This window comes from Meriones unguiculatus, chromosome 3 (genome assembly GCF_030254825.1).
Source record: "Meriones unguiculatus strain TT.TT164.6M chromosome 3, Bangor_MerUng_6.1, whole genome shotgun sequence".
NCBI lineage: Eukaryota > Metazoa > Chordata > Mammalia > Rodentia > Muridae > Meriones > Meriones unguiculatus.
In genome coordinates, this window is record NC_083351.1 from 166873783 (window position 1) to 166890317 (window position 16535).

The 16535-nt window shown below is 41.0% G+C and overlaps 1 protein-coding gene across 1 annotated transcript; it reads left to right on the top strand.

Annotated features, from left to right (window-relative positions):
- Positions 1–10758: 10758 nt before the first annotated feature.
- Positions 10759–15771, top strand: LOC132652894 (PRAME family member 12-like). Its single transcript, XM_060378834.1, has 3 exons — positions 10759–11045; positions 11482–12075; positions 15201–15771. The coding sequence occupies exons 1-3, from the start codon at positions 10759–10761 to the stop codon at positions 15769–15771; spliced, it is 1452 nt and encodes a 483-aa protein (XP_060234817.1).
- Positions 15772–16535: the final 764 nt, after the last annotated feature.

The window sequence follows — 16535 nt, forward strand, 5'->3', positions numbered from 1 at the left end:
CAGTAATTGGCAAACAGGACTTCTGGAAAATTGGAAGAAATAAAAGGCTTGGGACCAATCTCTCATGCTGGCGACTCAGGACTTCAGACACTCTTCATAATTTTGGAAACAAAATGATGTTTAGTGAGTTGGAATTAGGAGGCTGAATTGACATGGAGAACAATGCAATTGTGAGAGCAGATGATCTTGTGGAGTGAGAAAGAACACTTTATAGTTATAAGTCGCTTCTGTCAGGACAGGATAACCAGTGGCTTTGTCCTGCAGCTGTAAACCTGGATGCTCTCCCTCTGGGGTCTTTTTCAGTTATCACCCTCACTGCCAGGTTCGGGGTCAGGAGGTGTCAGTTACTCTACAACCACAGTGGAAAAACACCACTATTTAATGAGTGAGGCAAAGGTCCAGGTCATCCATAAAACTAAAGTTTTGATGATAACTTCTTTCATTCCTGTCTTTTGCCTGTGTGTAAGTTACAACCTTTTTGTGTAGCTGTTCATTTACATGTACAAAAATTTTAATGTAAAGTGAGCAACATAGCACACATCTTATGAATAAGGTATTAATGAATCATAGAAAATTAACATCCAGTACACTCAAGCCACTAGACACTATGGGCCCATGAGAGATGAGTGAAGAGAAGGAGAAGACAACACAGAGGACATTGAACAGGGTTTACAATTTTTTTCTCTTAAAACTTTTGTGTCCTTGCATGCAATGTGGTGCACACTTGCAATCCCAGCACTCAGGGAGACAGAGACTGGTGGATCTCTGAGTTTGAAGACAACCTGGTCTATAAAGTAAGTCCAGGACAGACACAGCTACCCAGAGAATCTCTGTCTCAGAAAAAAGAATTTTTTATTTTTATTGAAAACAATAAATAAAAATGTAATGTAGCCTGGCAGTGAACTCTTGATCTTTTTGTTTGGGTGAGACTACCACCATAAACCACTCTATCCAGCTTTCATGCCACATGTCTATAGGGTAGTATTCCTTTGGATTCACAAACTCTTTGAAATAGTCATAGCACATAAAGGTTTTCAATAATATGTAAATCCCTCTGCTACAGAAAACATTTTCTTTACAAAATGATTTACATCTTCAGTTGTCTCTGTATGAAAGTATTAAAAAAAATTCTCCCTAGTTTTAGCCAGTATATGCCCTCTTTTCTGTATAATAAAATAACAAAATGATTTATTATTGTTTTGTTCTTCATTGGAATATTTGTTGTACTCATAGAAGATAGGTTCTTTGTATAAATGTAATTGTTGTCTAAATTCCATAGAGGTGAGGACGCCTAAACAGGTGCTCTCTGGACAGAAGTAAACATGAACAGTTTGATGACAGTATTGCCAACTTTCCCACCACTGGGGAATGTGGATAAGTTTTTCCACCAGGGTGGGCCACATAGAGACATCTAGGCCAGCCTAGAGTACAGAGTAAGGCACTGTCTTAAAAAGGAAAGACAAAACCTATAGACTGGAGCAATGATTGATAGCTCAAGAGCACAGCTTGCATTTTCAGATGAAAAAACTTTGCTTTCAGTACTCATATCAGGTGGGCCTCAGGCTTCATGTCATTGGCCCACTTCTTCTGGCCTGTGTGTGTCCCTCCTTTCACATGCACAAATCTACACAATACACATATGTAGACACCGAATTTTTAAACCTCTTGATATAAAAACTCAGTTTCACAAGGAAATAAAAAAGGAAGTAATTAATTAAAGCAGAGATGTTGTTCTGGAGCAGGTTGCTTGCCTCACTGGTATGTGTCTCTGACATTAATTCTGGCACTGCCGAGTGAAGACAGTATGTGGACTTTTCAAGTGTGTGGGGTGAGCAATAGTCTACTTTGCCCTTGGCTTCAGGGTCTGAGCTCCTGAACCCTGGATGAAGTAAAAGAATATCATTGGTATGTCAATGTTGACAATTTAGTTTTGTACGTATTTTATGTATGTGAACACTCTATTTGCATGCATGCCTGCCTGAATGAAGAGTGCATCAGTTCCCATTAGGATGGTTCTGAGCCATGCTGCTCTGGAAGAACATCCACTGCTCTTAAGAGATGAGTCATTTCTCCAGACACAAGATCTTCAATATAGAAAGCATGTGTAGATACAGAATCAAAGTAAATCAGTGCCTATCTGACATACAATCTTACCCATTTGTTATCATTTTTAAAACGTTAGGTTTTAAGTGTGTTGTGTGTGTGTTCTATTTTTTTTTTTTTTTCATTTCAGATAGTGACTGCTTAGATTTGACCAAGGAATAACAATGTCCTGTGTCCCTCTCAAACAGGTCTGGATATACTTCACCTGATAGAGTGCTTACCTATGCATTACTTGAATCTGTGAACCCCATTAAACAGGGTATAAGAATGCATAGATGGTGTGCACCCCTAGTCTTCGGGGAGAAATGACAGAGCAGAAATTCTATACCATCCTAGTTACTTAGTTTGAAAACCTACTTTGTGAATTCAAGAAACTTCCTCTTGATGTGGAGCCAGAGTCCCTCAGAATTTTCATTCTAGTCTCTTTTGATTTCATCTTATTTCTGCTCAGTGATGGAATAAAAACTGTAAAACAAGAAAGAAATGAATAAAAAGTGAAGAAAAATGAACGTTTACATTTTTAGAATTGTAAAGACTGTGGGAGTTTTACAAGCTGCAATGCTTTATATTGTGATGTTCCTTTCAATATTAATATGAGTTCTAGGGAGTAAACAAGAAAGAAAAGTCATGGTTTAACAGTAAATGTGTCTATGGACTCCACAGGGGTCAATTGTACTAGGTAGTTTTGTTGCAATTTGACACAGGCCTGGTTCACTTGAGAAGAGGGAAACTCAATTAAGAACATGCCCTACACTACTGTCCTGTGTGCAAGCCTGTGGTGCTTTTTCTTAATTGGTGGTTGATATGGGAGGGCCCAGGCCATTGTGGGTGGGGTAGGCATGAGCTGGTGGTCATAGATGCTGTATCACAAAGCAGGCTAAGGATACCTGAGGAGCAAGCCAGTAATCAATATTCCTTTAAGGCTTTTCTATCAGTATCTGCCTCTAGGTCCCTATCCCTAGTTCCTACATTGACTTCCTTCAGTGGACTTAAAAGCTGTGAGGTAAAACAAACCTGCTCCTCTCTAGTTACTCTTGGTCATGGCCTTTGTCACATCAGTTGAAATTTGAGTGACATGAAGTTATTATGCTGAGTTGAGGCTTTCTACCAACTGGACTATCTGCAAGCTTAAGCCCAATACACCCAAGGATTTAGCAAGCCTGATTGCTAATTCAAGGTTGGAATCATAGCTGTAGTGTTTTGTTGGCACTCTCTCTGGGGTGGGAGGAATTTTATTCATGTCTCCCAAGAAAAGGTTCACTTACTAAGATTGAACAAAAAGTCTTATACCCAGAGAGACACAATTGCAGCCTAATATTTGGATCTGAAATGTTTTTCCCTCACATTTATTATGTCTATCATTTCTGTGTCTACCTATCTATGTCTCTTTCTATTGATCTATCTTTGTATCAATCTATCTATCTATCTTTATGTATGTATATATGTATGTATGAATCATCTATCTATGAATGTATCTATATTTATCTAATGTCTCTATGTTTGCATGTCTTTCTTTCTCTATATCTACCATCTCTCTACCAATCTATGTACATACATATGTATGTATGTATTTATCTATGAATGTTCTCTTTATCTAAGGATCATCTATCTACCTATGTACCTAAGTATGCACTATCTTTGTATCTATCAATCTACTTTTCCATTTAATCTATCTTTTTTATCTGTTTATATATGTATGTCTGCACCATTTTATCTATGTATTATCTATCTAAGCATCAATCTTTTTATCTATGCATGTTCTATCTCTATCTATGTATCATCTATCTAAGTATCTATGTATCTATCAATCTACCTACCTATTTAATTTTTCTTTCATCTATTAAATATGTATGTATGTATATATGTATGTATGTACAAATGTATCTATCTATCTATCTATCTATCTATCTATCTATCTATCTATCTATCTGTATTGGCTGCTTTTGCATGTCGACAGAAACTACAGTCCTCAGAGAGGAAGGAACTTCATTTGAGGGAATGCCTCCATGAGATTCAGCTGTAATGTATTTTCTCAATTAGTGTTCAATTGCCTGGTGAGGACCTGGGCTTTGTGGGTGGTACCATCCCTGAGGTGATGGTCCTGGGTTCTATGAGAAGGTAGGGTGAAGAGGCCATGAGGAACAGTAAGCAGCACTCTTCCATGGCCTCTACATCAGCTCCTCCCTCTAGGTTCCAACCCTGCTTGAGTTTCTGTCTTGACTTCATCCAGTGATGGACTATGGATCTGGAAGTAGGAGCCAAATAAAGCCTTTCCTCCCCAACTGGTGCTTTGGTCATTGTGTTTCATCTCAGTAGTAGAAACCCTGATTCTGAAACTATCTATCTACCTACCTATCATCTATATACCTACCTACCTACCTACGTATGATATATCTATCTACTATAAATGTAACTTTAATTCACCAGATGCCATTGTAGAGTTGGAGGCTCACTGCCTCCATCTGCTAAACTAAACTCAGCCTGGAAGCTTATAGCCTCTGTACAATCTAATCTAGGCTTAGAATGTTTTCAGCCTTGGAGACTTACTGCTGCCTAAGCTTACCCTTCCTAGCTGGTTCAACTCAGCTTTTCTGGCTCAAAATCCTCCCATATCTGACCTGTTCATTTTGTTTTTTCTCTTGGCCTCTACAATCTCTTCTAATCCAGTTCCTTTTCCTTTCCTAGCTGGTTCTGTTATCACCTGTGTCCAGGTTATTGTCTGTAACATTTCTCTGTGAATCTTTCCCAGTAAAACTGCTTCCTCTCCCTCATTCTCTGTGCTGCTCCCTTGAGGAGCTTCCCTTTCCTCTCTCTTCTCATGAGAGTTGGGAATATTCTATTGCCTCAAATTCTTCTCTGATTTTCACCTCATTTTGACACTTAGTTAGACTTCACTTTTAAATGTGGGTGTTTCCTTCTACACGATATTTTACCATCATAGTTCGGTATTAAAAGCCTGTACCACCACACCTGGCTCTAAGATATTCTTTACCTAAAACAAACTTTCCCAAAGAATGTGGCTGAATTTAATAAGTCACTGGCCTTATCCATGTTTCTTGCTCTCTTTCACTCCAGGGTACTACGGCTGCCGCCTTCAAAATTTCTAGACCTGTACTATCTCATGTCTCAAGGCTGTATATTGATTCTCTGTTATTGAACTGAGGAAGGAGTGTTTATACTTGGCTAGATGAAATAGTTTCAATCTATAACCCAGGCTAGACTCAAACTACACATGATCCAGTTTCTGACTTCTTTTTTTTTAATTTAAAGAAATTATTTATTTTTATTTTGTATACATTGGTGTTTTGACTGCATGCATGTCTGGGTGAGAATGTCAGTTTTCCTGGAACAGGAGTTACAGACAGTTGTGAGCTGCCATGTGGGTATGATGAATAGAACTCGGGTTCTCTGCAAGATCATTCAGTGCTTTTAACTGCTCAGCAATCTATCAAAGCTTTTGCCTCCTCTTGTAGTATGAAGCTTCTCCCTGTCTGGTTCCCATTCTTGGTGGCATCATCTCTAGACAATTTTTACATAGTAGAAAATATTTACATACTAGAGGTTGAAGACATGGCTCAGCACTTAAAAGCACTAGCTGCTCTTCCAGAGGACCCAGGCTCAGTATCCAACACAAAAATGATAGCCTAAAAATGTCTGTGATTCAGTTCCAGGGGATCCAACACTTTCACACAAACATACACACAGGCAAAACACCAATGCACATAAAATACATGGTAGGAAATTACATAAGAATTCCAAAATAGATTTATGTAATGTTTAAACTAGTTTCTAGTTCCTTTTTAACAACTTTAAGCTGGGCATGATGGCATGTGCCTTTAATCCCAGCACTGGAGGAGGCAAAGCTGGACAGATCTCTGAGAGTTTGAGCCTAGCCTGGTCTGCAGAGGCTAAACAGAGAAACCCTGTCTCCAAAAAAAAAAAAAAAAAAAAAAAAAAAAGAAAGAAAGAAAGAAAGAAAGAGACAAAGAATGAAAACAAACAATTTTTGTCTGTACACTTTGGAGTATTATATGTTTCTTCTGGAGGTCAGAAGTTTTCTTCAAAAAATGGATTTGCAGATATTTGAGAGCTGCCATGTGGACGCTGGGAAATGGACCTGGCTCCTCTGTAAGAGCTGTCAGTGCTCTGGACCACTTAGTCATTGCTCCAGGCCTTTTTCACTGCTCTTCATTTATTGAAAATAGATATATATATTTTTTGTACACTACATTCTGGTTATGGCTTTTTGTCCACTAGCTCTTCTGTGACTCTCCCTACATTCTCTTTCATTCCAATCAACACTCTCTTCTTTTCCGTAAGAAGACGAAGGATCCAGGGGGTTGGAGAGATGGCTCAGTGGTTAAGAGCACTGTTTGTTCTTCCAGAGGTCCTGGGTTCAATTCCCAGCAACCACATGTATAATGTGATCTGATGTCCTCTTCTCTCATGCAGATGTACATGTAGAGGAGCACTCACATACATAAAATAATTCAATCTTCAAAAAGGGAGAGAGAGAGACCAGGTTTCGTGGTACACACCTTTAATCCCAGCACTCAGGAGGCAGATTCAGGAGATCTCTGTAAGTTGAGTGGAGCATGGTCTACAAAGTGAGTTCCAGGACAGCTAGAGTTACACAGAGAAACCATGTCTTGAAACACCAACACACAAACACACTAACAGGAATAGAAATATAAGAAAATAAAACAAAAACAAATCAGAATAGGAGAATACGAAGAAACCAACAAACACATAATCCAAGGATAAAGCACGAGGAGGTGGTACTCTTCTGTAATCCCAGCACTCAGGGGTGCAGAGCCAGGCAGTTCTCTGTGAGTTTGAGGCCAGCCTGAGTCCAGGACAGAAAAGGGTATACAAAAGCAGCCCTGTCTTGAAAAACAAAGAAAACAAAAAAGCATGAGTCATATACATGTAGGTGCAGGACACTTACACACACACACACACACACACACACACACACACACACACACACACCATGAATCCCCAAATAACACAAAATTGGCTTTCTCTGCTTCAGTTTTTTTCCCCTTCCTTCATCTCTGATATTTCTTTTTAAGGAGGCCACCCGCCATGCTCCTATTTCTTCTTTCTTCTCACTCTTCTTCCCCTTTCCACTCCTTACTCAAAAACAAAAACTAAACAAAGAAATAAAAAAATAAAACAACAACAACAACAACAACAAAAAAAAACACCCACAGACTTGGTAGACAAACTAACAAGCAAAGGTCCAATAATATAAAAAGTAAAGAAAAATTCTGAGAAAACATTATGAGACCAACAACCTCCAACGATGCCACTGTGTTCATTTTGTGTAGGCATCAATATTTGGTCACTGGGCCTGTTGATCAGAGTGGGGTTTGTATCCTCAGGGAGACTCCATTTGAGGGAAGTCAATTCCCATTTGCAATAGCTTATCTCTAGCTTCTGGGTTAGGGATGGGAGCTTCTGTCCACTCCTCTCCACATTGACACCTCATGTGGTATAGACCCATGCAGGCCCTGTGCATGCTGCCTCAGTCTCTCTGGATTCATATGTGCATTCTTCTTCTGGGTTTAAGAAGGCCTGGTTTCCTTGGTGTCTTCCATTCCATCTGGTTCTCACAGTCTTTCTTCCTCCTCTTCCACAGGGTTCCCTGATCCCTGAGGAGAGGATTTGACACAGATGTCCAATTATTACAGAGTGTGTCAAGATTTCCTCTTTCTATCCTCATCTTTCTCTCTCCATTTGTGTAGTATGTGTGTGTGTGTGTGTGCTTGTGTGCCTGTTCACATGAATGTAATTGTGCTCATTAAATCCAGGAAAGGTCAGCATTCAAGTTGTTGTTGAAATTTCAACTTACCACCATATGTGCTGGACACTGATCTTGGGCATTCTGCAATACCAGGGTGTTCCCCTAACCCCTGAACATCTCTCCCTGTCCAGTGATCCTCCCTTTCTGAAATCAAACCCAACTTTCTGAAAACGTCCTGTGGCATTTCCCTCCCTGATACACCTGTGAAATGTTGTGAGAAAGTGTAGTCCAATCCAGGCTGCTTCAAACTTCGTATTGTAGCCGAAGGTGACACTGAACTTCTGAACCCTTTTCTACTCAAACTCTCACATTCTGGGAATACAGGCATGTTCCCACAAGTATAGAAAGTGTCTCGATGTCACCTATGGTTTTGTGAATGCCAAGCAAGGTTTGCACTACCTGAGTTCCAGCTACAGAAAGCTCTGTCAAATATTGTTATGACCTGCTTGAACTCTATAGCCCCTCTCTAGATACCTACCCTCGCTGATAGCATGACTGTGTCTCCTCTGTTAACACTTGCTGTCACCTTTAGCATATCAGAAGCCATGTTGTCTTTAAATCTCCATTTTGATTGTAAGGTGAAATTAAGACCAAGTTCTCAGGCCCTCCATGCCTGACACCAGAATACAATTCAGCAGTTCCTACTTGCTGTTTAGAATCAAACAATAGATGACAAATGCATGTTCTGCTTGTGTTAAAGATCACAACAGCCTGGTATGTTTCTTACTCTCTGAAAGCTGAAAAACCCGCAAGAGCTATGCTAAATCCCAGCCAGTTAGCTAAAAGTGCTTTGTCTACCCTCCTAGATATACTTGGAACAAAACAGATTAGTTTTCACTGCTCAAAATGATGTAATGCTCTGCACCAATTGCTTCATTCACCTGATTACCTGGTTCCTTTTCTTTTCTTTTCTTTTCTTTTCTTTTCTTTTCTTTTCTTTTCTTTTCTTTTCTTTTTCTTTTCTCTAATGAAATGGCTGCCTAAGAGAGAGAGAGAGAGTGACATCATAGTGTGGCTCTGGAGCCTGGATTATAGCCCTTGTTCGGGTTAGAATCTTGTTCATTATTCAACAAACTTTTATTAATCTGAGTCTGGTGTTGTAATGGCTACTCTGTGTTATTCCTGAATTAATAACATTATTAATGAAAGTACACTATCCTCCTGCCTCAACGGTGAGTATCTGCCATACAAGAAGATTGGAAAAGCATGAAGCTCAGCTCTTGATTCCCAAATAGACAAATAAGTGTATATTTTCAGGAACAGGTTAATCTTACACCCTACAGCATCATACTCTGAACCATGGTGGTTACAAATGTGTAAACACAGCCAGGAGAGTTGGCTCACATGGTAATCCTCCCTGCAGGAAGGCTGAGGCAGGAGGGTCCATATGAATTGGAATTCTAAATTAACCTTACCTACAGAACAATGTTGTCAGAACACAATCCTAAAACAAGAACAACAAGAGTAAGTGAATAAGCAATCAAACCATAAAATTCAAGGTGAATGAAATAGTCAGTAACTGGACTCATGATTTTCATCCTGTTCTGTTTTTATTGTGTTTGCATTGACACTGAATGCTTGATTCAATCTAGAGAATGAGAAAACCCAAGGTGGGATTAAGTGTGTGGACTCCAATATGCAAGCAGGTGGCAGCTTGTGGTTTAAAGGTGTGGCTGCAATAGGGAGGGGCTGAGCAGGGTGGTATATAAAGGCTCCAGTGGAGGCAGAGGAGTCATTTCCTCAGGGAGTTGAACACTGTGGTGACAGCCTGACTCTATTGGGATCCAGAGACCCTGTGCTGATCAGTGCTCAGAATAGGTAAGTCACATTAATCCAAAGGACCCAGGACCCCTGAAATAGAGAGGGTAGGCCCAAGATGGGAAAGTCATTTATTGATATGTTTAGTTTTTTTACATACTTAAGTTTCCAAAGGCTTTTTTCTGGATGTATAGTATTTAAAACTACTTTTTAAATTTGCAATATTTTTATTGATTATTGGGCAATTTCACATCATTGAACCCTGAGCACACTCACTTCCCAGTTCACACAGGTCAACCTCCCCAAGGCCCACCACCACCATCAACAAAAAAATATTCATTTTCTGTGGCCAATACTCTCACTGGAACATGATAAAACTTCAAGTGGCCAGCCTCTTAAAGAAACATTAGTCTTTTCCCACCTGCCACCCACCCCCCACCCTTCTGAGGGCTACCCTTCTACCCTTCTGCATCCTTATCATAATGTTATCAGTTCCCTTTGATGACTTTCTGTGACAGGATTGTTCATTCCTGTGTCTTCAGATGAACCTACTGAAGACACAGATTGGATTTCAATTCAGGTTTTTGACATAACTTTAAGTAATACAGGATGGAGTACCAACCATAGTTTCCAGGATCATCTCAGTTTTTCCCAGAGAGGTTCCATGTTTTAGAAAAATTATGGGTAGGTTGTGTGTGTAAATTTCCCAAGCTTTGTGTTTGGGGACTTGTGACATGATCTATGTGTGGTTGGCACACAAAGATGGTACCCATCTTTCAGAATGCTGGGGACCCCTGCCCAGTGGGGATGGGATTGACTGGGGCTTTGGTTAGGGTTGGATGGAACACTGGGGAATGTGTAACCCTGGGTGTCCTTGTAAGAGGCTCCTGGTGATATCAGTGAGGGAGGTTGTTTTGAGATCTCCACTGAGGACAATGGATTAAACTGATGTCTCTACCACTGCCAGAGCAGTAACACTGACCTTCAGTGGTTCCTGTGATGGTGAGGGGGTTTTCCAAAATTGATGTTGAGAATGTATTCTCTCCTAAATGCCTCCCCAGGATCCTTCTGACTGAAGACCTTCCAGGATGAGTGCTCAGACTCCACCCACACTCCTGAAGCTGGCAATGCAGGCTCTGCTGAGAGATGAGACCTTGGACATGTCAGCTCTGGACAAACTGCCCATGGTGTTCTTCCCAGCACTGTTCAAGGAGGCCTTGACTGGCAGACACACTACAACTGTGAAGGCAATGGTGGCAGCCTGGCCTTTCCCCTGTCTCCCTGTGGGGGCATTGATGAAGACTGCTGACTTGGAAACCTTGCAGGCAGTTCTAGCAGGAGTAGACACGTGGCTGCAAAGAAAGTTTCACTCCAGGTAAGCAATAAGCAAGTACTGTAGAATGGAGCCCATAGATAAGAGGGAAGAGATTGTGGGTTTAGGGATATGGCTTCCACATGAGGCTTCTGATAGACCACTAGATAGAGATACAGGGCCCTTGCAAGCTGTTCTTTGCTTGTCCTAAGGAAGGTTGACTATGATCAGAGTTTGGAGATGCATGCAGACAGTGAAATGATGTTTCCCTGGTGTTCCCACAATCACTAGTACTGGGACTAAGGAGAAATCGAGTCATTTAGAGGAAGGAAAGTTATCAGGACTACCTGTGCAGCTCAGGGAAAGTTAATGCAGGCTGGACACTGGCTGCTGAAAAACACAAAGAATGTGGAGGATTTAGAGCTGAGTTTAGAGGAGGAAATGCTGAGTCAGTATTCAATCTTGACATGTAGCCTACAGTTCTCATGTCTTCCTACAGGAGGGGAAAACTTCAGGTTCTTGACCTGCGGAAGAAGCACCATGAATTCTGGAGCATATGGGCTGATGCAGAGGATGGTGACTGCTCAGCAGAGACCCTGGATGAGCAGCAAGTAGTGAAGGTCCTTCCCAGATATGCACTGAGGCAGCGCCTGAAGGTGGTAGCTGACCTTTGGCTTATGTATTGTTTGAATGAAAAGCAAGCATGCTTCTTGCATTGGGCCCACCAGAGAAAGGGCTCCATACAGTTCTGCTGTATGGAGATGAAGATCTGGGCTCTTCCTGTCTATGTTATCCGAGAGGTCTTGAATGTCTTCCATCTGGAGTATATTGAGGAATTGGAACTGAACATGCTCAGTTGGGATTTGTTAAAGCTGTTACAACTTACTCCCTACCTGGGCCAGATGAGAAATCTTCGCAAACTCTTGCTGGCCTCCATCTTCAAGACTGTGTTCCTGATTGGCAACAGAACAACAGACAGAGAAGAGAAGTGTGTCAGGAATTTCATTTCTCAGTTTTCCAAACTCAACTGTCTCCAGCACCTCTCCATGAATGGCATGTACTTTCTTAGAGACCACCTGAAACAGGTTCTTGGGTAAGTAAGTATGAGGGCTGGGTCAGCTGCCAGAGCAGACATTTCTTCATAATTTTAAGGATTAGTGGTACATGATGCCTGCCTGTCACTGGGTAGAATATTTAAGCCACATTAGAATATGAAGGTCATGTATTATTTCCATGTATAATGAATCATGGTGTCAAATGCCCAGTCATGAATCAAAGGCCTGAAGGTCAGATCTAGTATGGATGGATTGTAATTCTTCTTGGAATCATGCCCACCAATCCAATGGAAATGAAACAGGAAGGGAAGAATGTAGTCAGGATTCAGGGGACTCACCAACACAGTGTGGAAGCGAGCTTTGTGCTCAGATCTGTGAGAGCAGCCTCAGTCTGTCCCGAATTTCACATGGTTTAAATGCTTTGAGCTCAAGTAGAGCTGAGTGCATGGAACAATGTGGCTAATGTGGGATTTAAATGTTATTAAGAGTGACTGTGCAGAGGCATTGATGGAATGCAGAGTTCAGTGAGCTCACAGAAAGTATCCCTAGAGCCTGCCAGGACTTTCATGGGTTGGAAATTCCTCTCTTTATCTTCTATTATTATTATTATTATTATCATTTACAGTTTATACATTCAGTTTGTATCCTTTTTGCAGTATCCTCTCTCATCTCTCCTGAATCTCACCCTCCATCTTTCTTTCTTACCATCCCCTTCTTCTAGTACCTTGAAAAAGGGACTCCTCCCCTCCTATAAGACCCTAGCCTATCAAGTCTCCTCAGGAATGCCTGGATCCTCTTCCTCTGTGGCTTGGTAAAGCCACCCTGCCAGGGCAAAATGATCAAACAACAGGCAACCAAGTTCATGTCAGTGGCAGCTCCTGCTCTTCTTATTAGTGGACTCACTTGGAGACTGATCTGTATGTTGGCTACATCTGAGCAGGGGGTCTAGTTCTTCTCCATGAATGGTACTTGGCTAGTGCATCAATCTCTGTAGGCTCCCCTGGCCCAAGAGTTTTGGGCTTTGTTGTTTTCTTCCCGGGGCTCCTGTACTATCTGAGTCTATCCCACCATCTTGCAAAAGACTCCCTGTTGTCTGCCCAAATAGTGGCTGTGTGTTTCTACATCTGCTTTGATCCCATGGTGAGTGGAGTCTTTCAGAGGACATCTATGGTAGCCTCCCTTCCTCTTTCCTTTCTTCAACTGCTTGCAGTCTCTATCTTTTTGCCCTTCTGGGTGAGATTTAAGCATCCTCACTAGGTTCCTCCTTGTTTAGCTTCTTCAGGTCTGTAGATTTTAGAATGTTTATTTGTATTACATAGCTAATATCTGCTTATAAGTGAGTATATACCATGAGTGTCTTTCTTCTTCTGGGTTACCCCAGTCAGGATGACCTTTTCCAGTCCATCCACTTGCTTGCAAATTTTGTAATTTCTCTATCCATTCTTTGGTTGGGGGACATCTAGGTTGTTTGCAGATTGTGTTTATTATAAATAAAGCTGTTATAAACATAGACATAGTTGATCAAAGGCCTTTGTGTGGTGGAGCATCTTTCAGGTGTATGCCCAGGAGTGGTATCACTGGTTCTTGAGGAAGGGCTCTTTTCACTTTTCTAAGACAGTGCCAGATTGATTTCCAAAGTGGTTGTACAGGTTTGTGCTCCCACGAGCAATCGAGGGGAGGGGAGTTCTCCATTCTCCACATCCTCTCCAGCATGTGCTGTTACTTGAGTTTTTTATCTTAGCCATATATGACATGTATGAGATGAAATCTCAGAGTCATTTGGAGTTTCATTTTCCTGATTACTAAAGATGTGGAGCATTTCTTTAAATGTTTCTCCACCATTCAGTATTTCTCTGTTGAGAATTCTGCTTAGCCCTGTACCCCATTTCTACTTTTTGTTTGGATACTTGGTGCTTAAGTTCTTAAGTTCTTTATAGATTCTAGACATTAGCGATTTGTGAGATGTAGGGTTGGTGAAGATTGTTTCCCTGTCTGTTGTCTGCTGTTTGTTCTGTTGACAATGTTCTTTGCCTTACAGAACTTTTCAGTTTCATGAGATCCCATTTATTGATTGTTGATCTTATGGCGTGAGCTATTGGTATTCTGTTCAGGAAGATATCTCCTGTGTCATTGAGTTCAAAGCTCTTCCCCTATATTCCTTCCTATAGATTTAGTGTGTCTGGTTTATGTTGAGGTATTTGATCTACTTAGACTTGAGTTTTGTTCAGGGTGATAAATGTGAATCTATTTCCATTTTTCTACATGTAGACATCCAGTAAGACCAGCACCATTTGTTGAAGATGCTGTCTTCTTTTCGATTGTATGGTTTTTCTTTGTCAAAACTCAAATGCCTATAGGTGTGTGGGTTTTTATGCATCTTCTATTTGCTTCTACTGACCGCAGAGTCTGTTTCTATGCCTTTGCAATGCAGTTTTTATTACTATTGCTCTATAGTACAGCCTGAATTCAGGGATAGAACTACCTCCAGATGATCTTTTATTGTACATGATTGTTTTAGCTATTCCGGGTTTTTTGTTTTGCTGAAAATTCTTTCAAGGTCTGAAGAATTTTGTTGGTATTTTGATAGGATCTGCATTGAATTTATTCACAGATGATATGATAGTATGCACGGGTGACCCCAAAAATCTTCCAGCAAATTCTATAGCTGAAAATCACCATAAGGAAAGTGGCTAGATACAAAATTTACTAAAAGAGAAAATCAGTATTCCTCTGTATTCAAAAGGCAAACAGGCTAAAAAAAAAATTAGGAAAACAACACAATCGCCCCCAAAAAACATAAACTGTCTTGGTGTAGCTCTAACTATGCCAGTGAAAGACTTGTATGAAAAACTTCAAGTCTCGGAAGAAAGAAATTGAAGAAGATAGCAGAAGATGAAAAGATCTCTCAGACTCGTGGTTTGGAATTTCTTATGAGTGTTTTCTGTGCTTATGGGCTGAACAGTTTTCTGCTTGAGAGTGAGGCTAAAGAGAGGAAGGGTGGGTTTGTCTTGACTGAGCAGATTCCAACAAGAAGCATCTTAGAGAGTGTCCTTGCTATTTGGTCAAACTGACCTTGGGCACCGAATTCTTTCTACCTCTGTTTAAATACCACCCATATTCTCCAACACCATTTTCCAGAAATAATCTCCTTGTCTATTTCTAGGTGCCTGATGGCTCCGTTGGAGACCCTGTCCATCACCTCCTGCAACCTTTCACAGTCAGACCTGAATTCCTTGTCCGAGTGCCCGAAGCTCTTTCAGCTGAAACATCTGGACATGAAACATGTGGGCTTAACGTCTTTGGATCTTAGGCCTCTCCAAATCCTCCTAGAGAATGTGGCAGACACTTTGCAATCCCTGGACTTGAAGGCTTGTTGGATTTCAGACTCTCATCTCACTATGCTCATACCTGCCCTCAGCAAGTGCTCTCAGCTGGCCAATGTCAGTTTCTATGACAATTACTTCTCCATGCACAACCTGAGGAAACTTTTGCAGCACACAGCTAACTTGAGCAAGATGAATGTGGAACAGTACCCTGCCCCGCTGGAGTGCTATGATGAGTTGGGTTATATCTCCACAGAGAGATTTACCCAACTCTGTGCAGAGGAAATAGATAGACTCAGGGCCATAAGACAGCCCAAGTACATCTCCTTTGCTACACTTATTTGCTCTAGATGTGGAGAGCGTTCTGTCTATGGCCAAGAACTCAGACTCTGTGTTTGCCAGCAGAGGTGACAGTAATTGGCAAACAGGACTTCTGGAAAATTGGAAGAAATAAAAGGCTTGGGACCAATCTCTCATGCTGGCGACTCAGGACTTCAGACACTCTTCATAATTTTGGAAACAAAATGATGTTTAGTGAGTTGGAATTAGGAGGCTGAATTGACATGGAGAACAATGCAATTGTGAGAGCAGATGATCTTGTGGAGTGAGAAAGAACACTTTATAGTTATAAGTCGCTTCTGTCAGGACAGGATAACCAGTGGCTTTGTCCTGCAGCTGTAAACCTGGATGCTCTCCCTCTGGGGTCTTTTTCAGTTATCACCCTCACTGCCAGGTTCGGGGTCAGGAGGTGTCAGTTACTCTACAACCACAGTGGAAAAACACCACTATTTAATGAGTGAGGCAAAGGTCCAGGTCATCCATAAAACTAAAGTTTTGATGATAACTTCTTTCATTCCTGTCTTTTGCCTGTGTGTAAGTTACAACCTTTTTGTGTAGCTGTTCATTTACATGTACAAAAATTTTAATGTAAAGTGAGCAACATAGCACACATCTTATGAATAAGGTATTAATGAATCATAGAAAATTAACATCCAGTACACTCAAGCCACTAGACACTATGGGCCCATGAGAGATGAGTGAAGAGAAGGAGAAGACAACACAGAGGACATTGAACAGGGTTTACAATTTTTTTCTCTTAAAACTTTTGTGTCCTTGCATGCAATGTGGTGCACACTTGCAATCCCAGCACTCAGGGAGACAGAGACAGGTGGATC

Bases quoted from the DNA above. Each gene is read 5' to 3' on its own strand.
- LOC132652894 (XM_060378834.1), top strand. From the start codon at position 10,759: ATGAGTGCTCAGACTCCACCCACACTCCTGAAGCTGGCAATGCAGGCT. The intron at 11,046-11,481 runs GTAAGCAATAAG...GTCTTCCTACAG, and splicing joins CAAAGAAAGTTTCACTCCAG to GAGGGGAAAACTTCAGGTTC. The intron at 12,076-15,200 runs GTAAGTAAGTAT...GTCTATTTCTAG, and splicing joins CACCTGAAACAGGTTCTTGG to GTGCCTGATGGCTCCGTTGG.